Consider the following 16,511-nt stretch of genomic DNA (forward strand, 5'->3'; position numbering starts at 1 on the left):
CTCCTAAAGAGCTACTGTAACCTCAATATTTGCTTCAATTTGAACATCTATGTAACAGAACAGATAAGTTACACTATGCTGCCATCTGAAGAGCAGACTTAATGCTAAAACTTCCCAAAGAACATTCAATTATTTTGATTGTTAAAGATACCAGAAAAATGGTAGAGAAACTAAAACAAGTGCTATACTGTATTAGAAAGTGGAGAGACAGAAGGTTTAATCAGCAATAAAAGAGTAAGTCATTCTAATACTTCAAGCTGAAAAATCAAGAACTAAAAATACAAGCATATTATTTAATACATTAAGGGAAAAACCACCCAAAGAATTAAAATAAGGACACCTGGGTGGCTCAGCAGTTGAGCATCTGCCTTTGGCTCAGGGCGTGATCCCGGAGTTCCAGGAACAAGTCCCATATCGGGCTCCTTGCATGGAGCCTGCTTCTCCCTCTGCCTATGTCTCTGCCTCTGTGTGTCTCTCATGAATAAATAAGTAAAATCTTAAAAAAAAAAATTAAACCAGTTAAGTACTGCCACAAATGGGACTCAAATTAGTGAAAGGAAAAAATATATACACTTTTCACTTTAAGATCCTCCCACCTGAATAGGTGATACTCAATGTTCTTTAAAACTGTACATTTTTGGGATCCCTGGGTGGCGCAGCGGTTTGGCGCCTGCCTTTGGCCCAGGGCGCGATCCTGGAGACCCGGGATCGAGTCCCACGTCCGGCTCCCGGTGCATGGAGCCTGCTTCTCCCTCTGCCTGTGTCTCTGCCTCTCTCTCTGTGACTATCATAAATAAATAAAAATAAATCTTTAAAAAAAAAAAAAAAAACTGTACATTTTTTTTCAAATGGATTAACTATGTCAAAGAATAAAGGAATTAACTTTTTTTAGACTTTCAAAAAAATTTTTAAAGATTTTATTTACTTATTCACAAGAGACACACAGAGAGAAAGAGGCAGAGACACAGGCAAAGGGAGAAGCAGGCTCCATGCAGGGAGCCCAATGTGGGACTCAATCCTGGGTCTCCAGGATCACGCCCTGGGCTGAAGGCAGCGCTAAACCGCTGAGCCACCTGGGCTGCCCAAACAAATTTTTAAAGAAGTTCACTTCTACCTAATTTACATACAAAAAGCTTACCTTATTACATAGTACAATACAGAATAACTGGAATACTTTGAAAAAAATTTTCTAAAGTAACAAACATTTACTGAGAACCAACTACACGCAAAGTACTCTCAAGCACAATTTTCCACCAAAACACAACATTCTATTTCCTAAAATAAATCATGGTCATCTAAAGTAACTTCAGGTTGACTGAACTCCTATCTACAAGCACCACAAGCCCAAATATCTACAACCAGATAACATACTAAAAAAAAAAAATCTCAGCGCTATTGTACAAATTACAAAGTCATAATCAAGACATGTATGGGCTACTAAAGGGACAAGAATTCTATGTGCATTTTTTTTAAATTAATAGATCGAATTAATTTTTTTTTTTATTTTTTATTTATGATAGTCACACACAGAGAGAGAGAGAGAGAGAGGCAGAGACATGGGCAGAGGGAGAAGCAGGCTCCATGCACCCGGAGCCCGATGTGGGATTCGATCCCGGGTCTCCAGGATCAAGCCCTGGGCCAAAGGCAGGCGCCAAACCGCTGCGCCACCCAGGGATCCCATCTATGTGCATTTTTATTATTTTTTTTTAATTTTTTTAATTTTTATTTATTTATGATAGTCAGAGAGAGATAGAGAGAGAGGCAGAGACACAGGCAGAGGGAGAAGCAGGCTCCATGCACCGGGAGCCCGACGTGGGATTCGATCCCGGGTCTCCAGGATCGCACCCTGGGCCAAAGGCAGGCGCCAAACCGCTGCGCCACCCAGGGATCCCTATGTGCATTTTTAATACAACATTATTTCTTCAATAGAATCTCTTTTATTCGATACAATAAACAAGAGTCACTAGCACTACCAGACAGTTATAGCAACTAGTTTCACTATTTGCAATCTAGTGTCACTTTTTTACTTTATGTAATTCTATACTGTTAGAATTTTTTGGTATGAGTTTGTACTACTTTTCAAATTTTATAATTAATATGGCATTTAATTATTTTCTTGCCTTTCAGTTTAAAATTACTACAGATTTACAGTACAATATCACATTTTTCTAATTGAGAATTTCTCTACTTGTATGCTAGAGATTTCCCAAGACTAAACTCTTGTTTACTACTTTATCTGACAAATACTGATGAAATATTTTTTAAAGATTTGAAAGAAAGAGAGCGATGGAGGGCCTGCACACAAGGGGGAAGAGAGGGGCATAAGAGGAGAAACTGAAATCATGACCTGAGCCAAAATCAAGAGTCAGACATTCATCAACTGAGTCATCCAGGTGCCCCTGAAATATTTTTTAACTAAAATCCAAAATACAGGCATCACACATTTAGTACAAGACTCCTCAGAAGCTTATTAGCATCTGACTCGACAAGAGTCAGAAAAAAGTCATTTTCCCTATCCAATCTGATAATCAAAAGACTCAAAAATTACTTAAGAGAATATCAGTCACCAAGAAAAAGGTTTTTTTCCCATCCTGTATCAAGCTTTCACATCAAGATATGAAGTAATACTTGTAGAATATTAGAAATAAACTAGTACAGCTGAGCTATAAGCATAAGATATAACCTACTATACGATTACAATTAACCTAAAATCTTTCAAATTATATATTTCAAATTGCATTGAGAAACACTGTTAGTGCAAAGATTATTAGCTACGCTCTAAAAGATGATAAAGCTAATGAGCACTACTATAAAATTTAAGTTATACTTGCATTATAAATTGTGTCATCCTATATTTGTAACATACTTGAAAAATAACAGAAAGGCTCACCTTCATCCACGGAAAACTGACAGCTCTTATCATTGAAGAAAAGAATTTTCTTCTTATCAGGACGATTTACAAATATTATCTGGTCCCCTAAAGCCTTAAATGATAAAAAAAAATTTTTTTCAGTCAATTCCAAAATTACATCACCCCGAAAGATTTTTTGTTAAACAACAAAGGACTCCCACTTCTTTTAACCTTCAGTATACTGTTAGGGTCTACTGCACCCAATTTTAATTCTTGAGTTTCTTTCATGAGCAGTCTTACTACTTTTATGGATTGATATTTCAACACTAAATCTTAGACATCTTCCAAAGTACAAAAAAAAATTACTTATTTTTGAAAAACAAAACCCAATCTATGTTGCAATTATGATTTGAGTGCACTGGGGTCTAAAACTCTAAGAAAAATTGTGATCTTAGTGTTCTTACTTTTCCTCTACCTTAAAATACTGTGCCACTTATTTATCGTTATCCATCAATTATTTCCATTATGCTTTAAAATAAAACTAAAATAATATTTTTTTAAGATTTTATTTATTTATTCATGAGAGACACGCAGAGAGAAAGAGAGGCAGAGACACAGGCAGAGGGAGAAGCAGGCTCCCTGCAAGGAGCCCGATGTGGGACTCGACCCCAGGTTCCTAGGATCACACCCTGAGCCGCAGGCGGCACTAAACCACTGTGCCACCGGGGCTGCCCTAAAATAGTATTTTTTTAAAAATGAGAAAATGATTAAATCACCTAGAAGTGTGATGCAACAGTGAAAAGCCACCTTTCAATTTTCTTACTGCATTGCCCAAACTGTTGTATCATCTTTCAAGAAGACATAAAAGACCACAGAGTGATCTTTGTTGTCTTTTAGCTTTCATTATATACAGTAGACAATTCTAAATTTTTTATTTCCTGCTTCTCAGAGCAATGACAAGAAAACTGACAAAGGATACTTCACTATTATTAATAAATGAAAACAAGAATGCAAAAAGCCTGGGATGCCTGGGTGGCTCAGCGGTTGAGCACCTGCCTTCGGCCAAGGACATGATCCTGGAGTTCCGCATAGAGCCTGCTTTTCCCGCCTATGTCTCTGTCTCTCACAAATAAATAAATAAATCTTAAAAAAAAAAAATGCAAAAAGCCAGATAGTAGCACTCACTCTAGACTCTAATGGTGAAATGCATCACAGGAATAAAGTCTAAAACTATGAGTCTTTAGACGACAATAGCTCAGATGAAACAATCTCAAGCTTAAGAATCAATGACTTGGGATCCCTGGGTGGCTCAGCAGTTTAGCACCTGCCTTTGGCCCAGGGCGAGATCCTGGAGTCCCCCCGGATCAAGTCCCACATCAGGCTCCCTACATGGAGCCTGCTTCTCCCTCTGTGTCTCTCCCTCTCTCTGTGTGTCTTTCATGAATAAATAAATAAAATCTTAAAAAAAAAAAAAAGAATCAATGACTTAATGACCTATTTCTAAGAACGGAAAAAACTGAGGTATTTTCATTAAGTTATTCAACAGGAAGGAAGTCGCCATAGAATACTGTGTGATAAGAGCCTTTACCATTTCACTTTGCTAAAAAGACATTATAGTATTCTTTTATCTTTCTGATGCATTTGCCAAAATATACTTGATAAAGAAGTCTGCTATGTCAAAATCTTATAAAAAAAATGAAGCTATTTTCTACCACCCCTTCATTCTTATCTATATAAATTATTCATGACATAAAATACTTTGAAAAATAATAGACTCCAATGGGCCCAAGTGGTGAATCATTATATATTAAAATAAACTAAGAGAACTCAAAAGACAGTGCAGAAAAGAATTAAAGACAAGGGCACCCCAGGTGGCTCAGCAGTTTAGCACTGTCTTCAGCCCGGGGCCTAATCCTGGAGACCCAGGATCGAGTCCCATGTCCCATGTCGGGCTCCCTGCATGAAGCCTGCTTCTCCCGCTACCTGTATCTCTGCCTCTTTCTCTGTGTGTGTATCTCATGAATAAATAAAATCTTTAAAATAAATAAATAAAAAGAATTAAAGACGACACAAATAAATGAAAAAAAATCCATGTTCATGGATTAGAAGACTTAATATTTTTAACATATCAATAGTACTGAAAACAATGCACAGATTCAATGCAAAACTCCCAACGGTGCTTTTTGAAGAAGTGGAAAAATTCTTCCTGAAATTAATGTAGAGTGGCAAAAGACTCTTACCAGCCAAAACAATCTTTAAAAAGAATAAAGTTGGAGATCTGATAATTCCTAATTTCAAAATATATTATAGAAGATTCTAGAAAGAAGGCAAACTGTAAGAAGCACCAGGAAGCTGTCTCCCAACATAGACAACATCAGTCTCCTGTAACTATTTTGAAATTCTAAGTCTATAATAGCCTTACAACTTCCAGGGGAAGATTAGGACAAAGTTAAATACATACAAAAACAACTACATAAACAAAGAAAATTACAGTGACAATGCATGCCCAGGAAAAAGATTCAGAATCTAAGTCCTTTAAAAATATTAAGTTTATACCTCCAGCTAGTCCTTAGCACAGAGACACCTTACAACAATCTAAAACAAAAAGAAAATAAACAGGAAAAGCTGGGGAAGGTGAGAATCCAATATCCAGAGTTATCGTATTATTAGATCCAAATGTCTAGTTTTCAACAACAAAAAAAAATCGCAAAGCATACAAAGAAACAGGAAAGCATAGCCCATTTGAAGGAAAAAACTAAATTAACAGTCCCTAAAAAGACCTGATGGTAAATATATAAACAAAGACTTCAAAACAACTGCCCTAGAGATGATCAAAGAACTAAAGGGAAATGTGGAGAAAGTCAAAACAATATATTAATGAAATGGAAATACTGATAATGATAGAAATCACAAAGAAATCCTGGCGCTGAAAGTATAAAAAATGAATTGAAAATTTCACTACAGGGATTCAAAGGTATTTTTCAGTAGGGAGAAGAAAAAAAGATCACTGAACATGAAGAATGGAAATTATTAAGTTTAAGGAACTGACAAAAAGAATTGAAAAAAGAGTGAACAGATCCTAAGAGACTGCTAGGGCACCAACAAGCAGACCAACACACATTGTGGGAATCCCAGAAGGAGAGAGAGAAATGGGCAAACTATATTTCAAAAAAGAATGACTGAAAACTTCCCTTGAGGAAAGATATGAATATAATAAACACCCAAGAAGCTCAATGAACTCCAAAGAATATGAACTCAAAGAAACCTATAATAAGACACATTATAAACTTTCAAAAGATGAATCTTGAAAACGAGAGAAGCAAATCAGCACATACAAGGTATCCTCAAAAAGATTGCATTTCTCACCAGAAACTTTAGAGGTCAAGGGTAGCTATCTGGTAGCTCAGTCAACTAAGCATCCAACTCCTGGTTTTGGCTCAGGTCATGATCTAAGGGTCATGAGATCCAGCCCTATATTAGGCTTTATGGTCTGTGCTGAGTTGGCTTGAGATTCTTCCCCCACCCTGTCTCCCTCCCACTCACACTCACCTTCTATTTAAAATAAATAAATAAAATATTTTTAAAAAGAAAATTTAGAAGCCAGAAAGTAGCAGGCTAATATATGTAAAATACTAAAAAATCTGTGAAGAATCTTCTATCCAGCAAACCTATCCGTCAAAAGGAAAAAAAAATATTCCTAGATAAAAAAAAAATTTGTTTACAGATTTATTTATTTATTCACGAGAGACACAGAGAGAAGGAGGCAGAGATATAGGCAGAGGAAGAAGCACGCCCCCTGCAGGGAGCCCGAGGTGGGACTCAATCCCAGACTCCAGGATCATGCCCTGAGCCAAAGGCAGCCCGGCGCTAAACCGCTGAGCCACCCGGGCTGCCCCAAGACTAATAGATTTAAAAGAATTATTAGGGGGCAGCCCCGGTGGCGCAGCAGTTTAGCGCCACCTGCAGCCTGGGGTGTGATCCTGGAGACCCGGGATCGAGTCCCACATCCGGCTCCTTGCATGGAGCCTGCTTCTCCCTCTGCCTGTGTCTCTGCCTCTCTCTCTCTCTCTCTCTGTGTCTATGAATAAATAAATAAACAAATCTTTAAATAAATAAATAAATAAATAAGAAGAATTTTTAGTTTATGTTTTTGAGCAATGTGTGAAAATGTAATTTTATGACTTTTACAACAACAAAAAAAAAAGGGTGGGAATGCAGCTGTAAAGCAGTAAACCTTTAATATGCTACTGAAGTTAGGCTAATATAAATATAAATACAAACCAATAAAAATGTTATAACTTTAAGAGGTTAAATATAATCCCCATAGTAACCACAAGGAAAATAGCTATAGAATATACATGAAGGAAAAGAGAAAAGAACTTAAACATTTCAGTATTTAAAAAACACCAAGGGGCACCTGGGTGGCTCAGTCAGTTAAGCATCTGACTCTTGATTTCTGCTCAGGTCACGATCTTGGGGTCATGAGATAGAGTCCCACATCACGCTCCACATTGAGTGTGGAGCCTGCTTAAGATTCTCTCTCCCCCACAAAAATAAATAAACACAAAACATAACAGTAATGAAGGGCACCTGGGTGGCTCAGTTGGTTGAATGCCTGCCTTCAGCTCTGGTCGTGACCCCAGAGTCCTGGGATCAAGCCCCATATGGGGCTCCCTGCTCAGAGGGTAGCCTGCTTCTCTCTCTCCCTCTGCCACTCCCCCTGCTTGTGCTTTCTTGCTCTCTCTCAAATAAAATCTTTAAAAAGAAAAAATAATGCAATAAAAGAACAAAAATGCAAGAAGGCATATAGAAAACTAATAGCAAAATGACATCCCCTTGAAGTAATTAAAATATAAAAAGATTAAACTCTGCAATCTAAAGAAAGAGGTTCCAAGCAGCCTCTGCATGCATCGGAGCCCTTCCACAACACATCCACCCACCACCCAGTAGGCAGCTTCCAATAGCACCAGCAATCCACTCTCAAATGGCCCATACTCTGGGGATTCCAGCCATGCACAGTAGAGAGTGCCTGCAGCTATTTGCAGGCAGGTCTCTCAGCCAGATAGGTCAGAGGCCAGCTCTATTCACCAGTAAACCACTAGCAGCTGCCACTGGGCCTCACAGACACAAAGGACAGTCCTGCACATCAACAAGTTCACACCAATTGTAGCCCAGACACAAAAGAAGAGTATATATATACAACTCACAAAGGGGATACCCCCAGGGTACCTGCCTCTGGTTTGTACAGCTGAGCCCCACAGGACACCTTTTGCATAAAGCCACTCCTTCAAAACAAGGACATGCAATTGATCTAATATATAGAAACGCAGCTAGGCAAAGTAAGGGGACATAGGAATAGATTTCAGAGGAACAAAACAAAACCTAAAAACAACAAAAACAAAAAACCCTAAACAAAATAGAGATAAGCAATCTACGAGATTATAAATTCAATGAAATGCTCGCCAAATTCAGAACAATAGGGGAACACAGAACTTCAACAAAGAGGAAATTTAAAAAGAGACCTGAAGAATCAGAGCTAAAGAATACAACAACTGACAGGAAAAATACAATACAGGGAATTAATTACAGATGAGATGATACAGAAGAATGGATCAGAACAGGATAGTGGAAATCACCCAGTTGGAATAACAAAAAGAAAAACAACTCAAATATCTGATTAGGGGTTAATATCCCAAATATATAAAGAACTCATGGAACTTAATAAAAAACAATCTAATTTAAAAATTGGTAGAGGATCTCAACAGAAATGTTTCCCAAGAAGACCTGCAGATGGCCACCAATATACTCAACATCACAGTCAGGGAAATGCAAAAATCACAATGAGATATCATCTCACACCTGTCAGAACAGCCATTATTAAAAAGATAGGATAGGACTACTGGATAAAATGTGGAGAAAAGGGAACTCTCAAGTACTATTGCTGGGAATGTAAACTGGTACAACCACTGTGGAAAACAATACAGAGGCCCCTCAAAATATCAGAAATAGAACCACCATATGCTCCAATAATCCAGTTCTGGTACTTATCCAAAGAAAGCAAAAACACTAACTTAAAAAGATATATACATCCCCTTGTATACAGCAGCATTATTCACAATTGCCAAGAAACAAAAACAACCTAAGTGTCCACTGATGGATAATTGGATAAAAAATATGATATACATACACAAATGGAGTATTATCTAGCCATAAAAGAGTGAAATCTTGCCTCTGTAATAAAATGGATGGATCTTGAGGGCATTATGCTAAGTGAAATATGTGAGATGGAGAAAGACTAATACTGTATTTGTATTATTTCATCTTTATGTGGAATCTAAAAAAAAGAAAAAACAAAGCCTCGGAGGTTGCCAGCATAGCAGGTGTGGGATAGAGAAAACGCATGAAGTAGTCAAAAAGTACATACTATCAAGTTATAAGTCATAGAAATGTAAGGTTCAGCATGGTAACCACATGTTAATAATATTACATTGCAGATTTAAATGCTATTGAAAGAATAAATCTTAAAAGTTCTCATCACTAAAAAAATTTGGTGCTATGTATGGTGACAGGTGTTAATCAGACTTATTGTGGTGATCATTTTCACAATGTATACAAATATTGAACCATTAGGTTATACACCCAAAATATGTTATGTGTTTATTCTTATTTATTTTATTTATTTATTCATGAGACACACACAAAGAGAGGCAGAGACACAGGCAGAGGGAGAAGCAGACTCCATGCAGAAGCCCGATGTGGGAATCGATCCTGGGACCATGGGACCACGTCCTGAGCCAAAGGCAGATACCCAACTGCTAAGCCACCCAGGCGTCCCTAACATTACATGTTTAAAAAACAGAAGAACTGTTTGAATAAAAGAATTCATCAAAGTAACAGGATACAAAGTCAACACACAAATATCAGTTGCATTTCTATATACTAACAATGAACAATCTGAAATGGAAGTTACAAGAACAATTCCATTCACAAAAGCATCAAATATAATAAAATATTTAGGAATTAACTAAAACAAAGAGGTGAAGGATTTGCACCATGAAGATTGTAAAATGTTGCTGAAAGGGGGCACCTAGGTAGGCTGTCATTTAAGCATCTGCCTTTGCATGATCAAGGGCGCTGGGGTTCCTGCTCAGAGGGTACTCTGCTTCTTCCACTTCCTCTGCCCCTCCCCCTGCTCATGCTCTCTCTCAAATAAATAAAATATTTAAATAAACTTCCTACGAATCTATAGTAATTAAAAGTGTAATACTGCATAAAGACTGTTGAAGAGGGGCGTCTGGGTGGCTCAGCAGTTGAGTGTCTGCCTTTGGCCCAGGGAGTGATCCCAGGGTCCTGGGATCTAGTCCCACATTGGGCTCCCTGCGAGGAGCCTGCTTCTCCCTTTCCCTATGTCTCTGCCTTTTCTCTGGGTCTCTCATGAATAAATAAATAAAATCTTAAAAAATAAAACAAAACAAAACAAAAAAACACTGTTGAAGAGAGTGTCCAAAAATAAATCATCGCATGTATTATGGTCAAACAACTTATGACAAAAGTGCCAGGACATTCAATGGGGAAAGACAATCTTTTCAATTAAAAATGCTAGGAAACTGGATATCCACATACAAAAGAATGAAACCTGACCCTTACCTAACACCATATATAAACAAACATTAACTTGAAATGGATTAAAGACCTAAATGTAAAATGTGAAACTATAAAAATCTAGAAGAAAACTTAGGGGATCCCTGGGTGGCGCAGCGGTTTAGCGCCTGCCTTTGGCCCAGGGCGCGATCCTGGAGACCCGGGATCGAATCCCACGTCGGGCTCCCGGTGCATGGAGCCTGCTTCTCCCTCCTCCTGTGTCTCTACCTTTCTCTCTCTCTCTGTGTCTATCATGAATAAATAAATAAATCTTTAAAAAAAAAAAAAGAAAACTTAGGGCAAAAGCAAAAATAAATTTTTGCTTTTTAATAAAATAAATTTTTAAAAAATTCAAAGGGGATTCCTGGGGGGCTCAGCGGTTTAGCGCCTGTCTTCAGCCCAGGGCGTGACCCTGGAGTCCCAGGATCGAGTCCCATGTCAGGCTCCCTGCATGGAGCCTGCTTCTCCCTCTGCCAGTGTCTCTGCCTCTCTCTCTGTCTCTCTCATGAATAAATAAATAAAATCTTAAAAAAAAAAAAAAAGCAGTCTTGAAGATTTTTACAACCATATCCACAGTAGCATTATTCCCAATAGCTAAAAAATGGAAGCAACCAAAATGATAAGCAAACTGGTGTGTACATATAATGCAGTATATCAACCTCAAAAAGGAAGGAAATTCTTATAAATGCTGCAACACAGAGGAAATTCAGATACTGTGCTAAGTATAATAAGCCAATTATAAACCAATAAGGTATAATTCCACTTCGCTGAGTTAGAGTAGTCTAAATCATATAAAGTAGAATGTTACTTGCTAGGGATTAGGAAGCAGGATGAGGAAAAGTGTTTAATGGATTTAGAGTTTCTGTTTTACAAAATATAGAAGTTCTGGATTATCTTTTGCACAAAAATGTGAACATACTTAACACTGATGGTGTATTCTTAAGACATGCTTAATATCTCCAACTTTACCTTATGTGGTTTTTACTGCAATCTAAAAAAAAAAAAAAACAAAAAACTTTTAAACTAAAAAACAACCCGAGGAGTTGCTCGTTCAATATGTACTTTAAAATAAATCCTATTTCATGGGATCCCTGGGTGGCGCAGCGGTTTAGCGCCTGCCTTTGGCCCAGGGCGTGATCCTGGAGACCCGGGATCAAGTCCCACATCGGGCTCCCGGTGCATGGAGCCTGCTTCTCCCTCTGCCTGTGTCTCTGCCTCTCTCTCTCTCTCTCTCTCTCTCTCTCTCTGTGTTTGGCTATCATAAATAAATAAAAATTAAAAAAAATTAAAAAAAAAAATCCTATTTCAAATCTGAATAAGGTTCTGCTTCGGATAATGGCCAAGTCCCTCCTAAGGAACCAATTCACTCACAGAAAACTTAACTGTAAACTCTGGATATTTTTAAAAGCATTAAAAGAAGAAAGAAGATGTATTATATGCCACCCACTGCAAAGAAGAGAAAGTTTGGGGTTTGAGTCTAGCCAAGTTAACTACCCATTTAAACATAAAACCAGGGTGCCTGGGTGGCTCAGTAGTTGAGTGTCTGCCTTTGGCTCAGGTCAGGATCCTGAAGTCCTGGGATGGAGTTTCACACTGGGCTCCCTGCAGGAAGCCTGCTTCTCCCTCTGCCTATGTCTCTGTGTCTATCATGAATAAATAAATAAAATCTTTAAAAAAAAAAAAAAAGCATAAAACCAACAAAAACTTTCTGGAGGAATATAACAAAATCCTGAGTCTTTATTACACATATAATTCACAATATTTAAGACTCAACAGAAATTTATTAGACATACAAAGAAACAGGAAAACATGATCCATACTCAAGAGACAAAGAGAGTCAGTACAGACCAGTCTCAAAATGACCCAGCTGTTGAATTAGAAAAGGAAGATTTTTAAAGCAGTTGCAAGAAATTATACTCAAGAGTATACTGGAAAACAGGCTTATAATGAATAAAAAAAAAAAAAAAACTCCGCAAAGGAACAGAAACCATAAAAAAAGAATGAAAAACCTAGAACTAAAAAACACCATCTCCTGGGATCCCTGGGTGGCGCAGCGGTTTGGCGCCTGCCTTTGGCCCAGGGCGCGATCCTGGAGACCCGGGATCGAATCCCACGTCGGGCTCCCGGTGCATGGAGCCTGCTTCTCCCTCTGCCTGTGTCTCTGCCTCTCTCTCTCTCTCTCTGTATGACTATCATAAATAAATAATCATTAAAAAAAAACAAAAAAAAACAAAAAAAAACACCATCTCTAAAATAAGAAACTCACCAACGGGAATTCACAACAAATTAGATGTAAAGGAAAAAAATCCATGAACCTGACAACAGATTACAACAAAACAAAAACACCTTGAAAAAAATAAACAAAAAAAAAAACAAAAAAACAAAAAAAAACACAAAAAAAAAAACAAAAAAAAACAAACAAAAAAAAACAAACACAAAAAAAAAAAAAAAAAAAAAAAAAAAAAAAAGAAAAAATAAACAGAGCCTCAATGACCTGTAGGATAACAAGTGTAACTTCATTATCAAGAAGTATAGGAAAGGGGCAAGTTTTACTCCATAGGTAGCAAAACAAATGAACTATCAATGATTAGCAATCAATCATTAGCAACTGTAGGGAACAGAGATGAACAGTCTTTCCGAGTGAGCTCCAACTTTAAACTGGAAATGTAATCTATGGCTTTCACTAGATAGCCTTTTAGGAATTCAAAACAGCCAGGTTATTAGTCAATGCTTTCGTGTCTAATACCTCTGGTTCCTCAGGTTAGCAGTGTCCGCAAGCATTGCTGAAGCAGTTCCTCCATACAAAAGTAATTTCTGAGAAAAAGACTAATGTCTTTGAGGAAAACTTACCAGAAATATTCTGAAAACACAATCATACTCAACAATGATACAAAAAGGAGCTGTCAAAGTTATACAAAAATGTGTGTGCTTTGTCCTGCTCTGTAGCACAGAACCCAAATTTCAAATCTTCAGCTGGCTCACCGCAACCCCAAGTATATATAATGGAAGCTTTTTTTTTTTTTTAAGATTTTATTTATTTATTCATGAGAGACACAGAGACAGAGACAGAGAGGCAGAGACACAGGCAGAGGGAGAAACAGACTCCATGCAGGGAGCCCGATGTGGGACTCGATCCTAGGACTCCAAGGATCACGCCCTGGGCCAAAGGCAGGTACTAAACCGCTGAGCCACCCAGGGATTCCCTATAATGGAAGCTTTAAAAAAAAATTTAAAAACACTTGCTGTTTCTTTTAAAACAAGACATTATTAATTCAAATTATACTAAGGCTTAGAAAGAAAAGAAAAGTTACCTTGACAGCTTTCTGGGAATTGGGCAGTCCTTCCTCTATGTCTTCTAAAAGAATTCCTCCTAAGCCTCGCTGGTCATGTTTATCTAACAGCCTAAGTAGGGCTTTCTTATCTTTCAAGTTGTATTTGGGCTTGAAGGCATACTTCCCATCTATTACTTCAATTTTGGGATTATTGACTAATGCCTGTAATAGTGACACAATTTTGATATATTAATATGAGGAGAAACCTCATATACACATTCTTAAATTCTACTAATTATTTAAAAAATACTGATACCCAATACAATTGTAAATTAAAAAGTATATTGTGAATATCAACTAGCAGATCTAAAATACTGGACATCCAGGATCCAAAAACCAATAGGTAGAGAGCAGCATGTTACTCACTTTTTATGATGATACTTTTTATTATTACATTAATTCTTTAAAGGAGAAAAACCATTTCATCACAACTGATGTGAAGAAACTGTACCCATATTTTTTGGAAGATAAAAGAAGATAAAGAATCAATAAATGCCAATTAACATTAATAGACAAAGTGAACTGGGCACTGCCTATCCCACCCTCAAAGCACAGTTTACTATATATTGACATTATGTGTAAACATAACCCTGGGATGAATATAACAACAGTCTGCCCCACCTGGTATCAGATGGCAATTACAGGTGTGGAAGGAACGGAAAAGCACCAGACTAGTGCATACAAGAAATTTACCTATAATGGCAGCTTGAGAATGAAACTGAGTAGGAATGCAGGAATTATTGAATATAATTATATTCCTAGTCAGTTCTGCTGTACAGCTACTACCAGAAGGAAAGCTCTTCAAGGAAGAGCTACCCTATTTATTTTCTTCTGCAGCTGCCAGCCTGACCCTGAAAAGGAGAAAGAAAAGAAACATAGAAGAAAGGAGGGAGAACAGAATAGTAATAAAAATAATTTTTAACTAATTATTGGTAGCCTATGAAATTTCAAGATTAGGTAAAGCAACTGAATTCATTTTTTTTTTTAAAAGCAACTGAATTCAAATGTGGATTACAACTATTTGTATATCACAACCACAACAAGCTACTGTTACTGATTAGCCATTGATTTTATATTATAAAAATTAAGAACAATACTTTGCTCAGTAAAATTACTGAATTATACTTTAGGAATTTTACATTTGATCTTTAGAATACAACATGGGTCACAGAAAGTATTCCTAATTTTCATTTCATACTGAAGTAGAAAAGACTAAAATGTGTGAATTTTTAAAAATGCTATTCCCAAATTAGTAGGGCCAGTGATTATTGTGGGGTTTCTTTTTTTCCAATGATGTGTGTACATACACAATATAAGGATGAGTTTTCCAAGTAATCTGTCAGAGTAACATCACTATCAACTCATAATAGTAGTAGAATATAACAAATATTTCCCTAGCCCTACACTACCTCATAATTCAAATGTTCTAAAACATATATAAAAACAATATAATTCTAAATTTAGCAATTAAAAAAGTATCAATTATCTGTAAAAACTTAAATGGAACCAGTACAATGACTGACTTCTTTATAATTCTATGCTAAAGGTCTTTGACATTTTAGATACATACATAAATTTTTAAGAAAATCAACAAATCAAACCACCTTAAAAAATGTGTATGTTTAAAAAACAAAGACCCTATACCAATTCTTTTAAGAATAAGTAAAACTAACTATCAGATTTCAGTATATTAAAAACCTTAGTTATAATAAATATTTCATGGTAACCAACTAATTTTTTTAACTCCATTTTAAGCCTATTCTTACCTCAGTCATTAGCCACTGTTTCTGCTTGAGTCCTATATCTAAATGTTGTGTTTCATCCAAAATTTCTTCTAAAGTGAGAGGATGCGTATCTCCTCGCTGATGCCGTGTCTATTGAGAGAAGAAACTGTTATTAGGAGACAGTTTTAAACTGCTAGATGCACTAAGTAATAGAAGTAAATGAATCTTTCAGGAATGTAGAACATGTATTATTTGAAACAATACAATTATAGTGATGAAGAAAATGGACTATAAAATCAGAACCAGGTTCAAACTTGTAGCTCTTTAAAATCAAATGATAAACTGAGAGAAAATATTCTCAACTTGTATCACAAAGTAATCCTCCTAATATTTTGAAAGTCCCAAAACCCTAACAGGAAAATGACCCACAGACCAGAACATACATAAATCACAGAAAAGGAAGAGGCACCGGGTGACTCAGTTAAGTGTCCAACTCTTGGTTTCAACTCAGGTCATGATCTCAGGGTGGTGACTGAGCCCTGCATTGGGCTCCGTGCTCAGTGTGGAGACAGACTGTTTAGGACTCTCTTCCTCTGCCCCCACCCCCAGCCCTCTCTTTTTCTCTAAGATAAATAAATCTTAAAAAAAAAAAAATCACAGAAAATGAATGGAAATAAACATATGAAAAGATACTCAATTTCCACCAAAATATTTCAAACCTATTACACTGGCAAAATCCATGTTTGATGACTCCATCAGTTATAAGGAAACACGCCCTCCCAACACACTGCTGGTAAAAACGCAAATTAATACAACTCCTAGGGAACACAATTTGCCAATAAGAATGCATTTAACCCTTTGGCCCAGCAATCCATTTCTAGGAATTTACCTTACAGATAGATATGCCCACACAACTCACAATTAGTGACACAGTCACAGCAGCCCTGGTTGCAAAAAGAAAAC

At 36.9% G+C, this 16,511-nt stretch overlaps 1 protein-coding gene across 1 annotated transcript in view; it reads right to left on the reverse strand.

Annotated features, from left to right (window-relative positions):
• GTF2E2 (general transcription factor IIE subunit 2) overlaps positions 1 to 16,511 on the reverse strand; it is an 84,860-nt gene that overhangs the window by 22,517 nt on the left and 45,832 nt on the right. The window contains exons 4-6 of the mRNA XM_041753517.1: positions 15,591 to 15,698; positions 13,804 to 13,986; positions 2,891 to 2,984 (exon numbers count right to left, since the gene is read on the reverse strand). Of these exons, the coding sequence (XP_041609451.1) occupies positions 2,891 to 2,984; positions 13,804 to 13,986; positions 15,591 to 15,698 (385 nt within the window). The remainder of the gene's footprint in view (positions 1 to 2,890; positions 2,985 to 13,803; positions 13,987 to 15,590; positions 15,699 to 16,511) is intronic.

This window comes from Vulpes lagopus, chromosome 4 (assembly GCF_018345385.1).
Source record: "Vulpes lagopus strain Blue_001 chromosome 4, ASM1834538v1, whole genome shotgun sequence".
Classification (NCBI taxonomy): Eukaryota; Metazoa; Chordata; class Mammalia; order Carnivora; family Canidae; genus Vulpes; species Vulpes lagopus.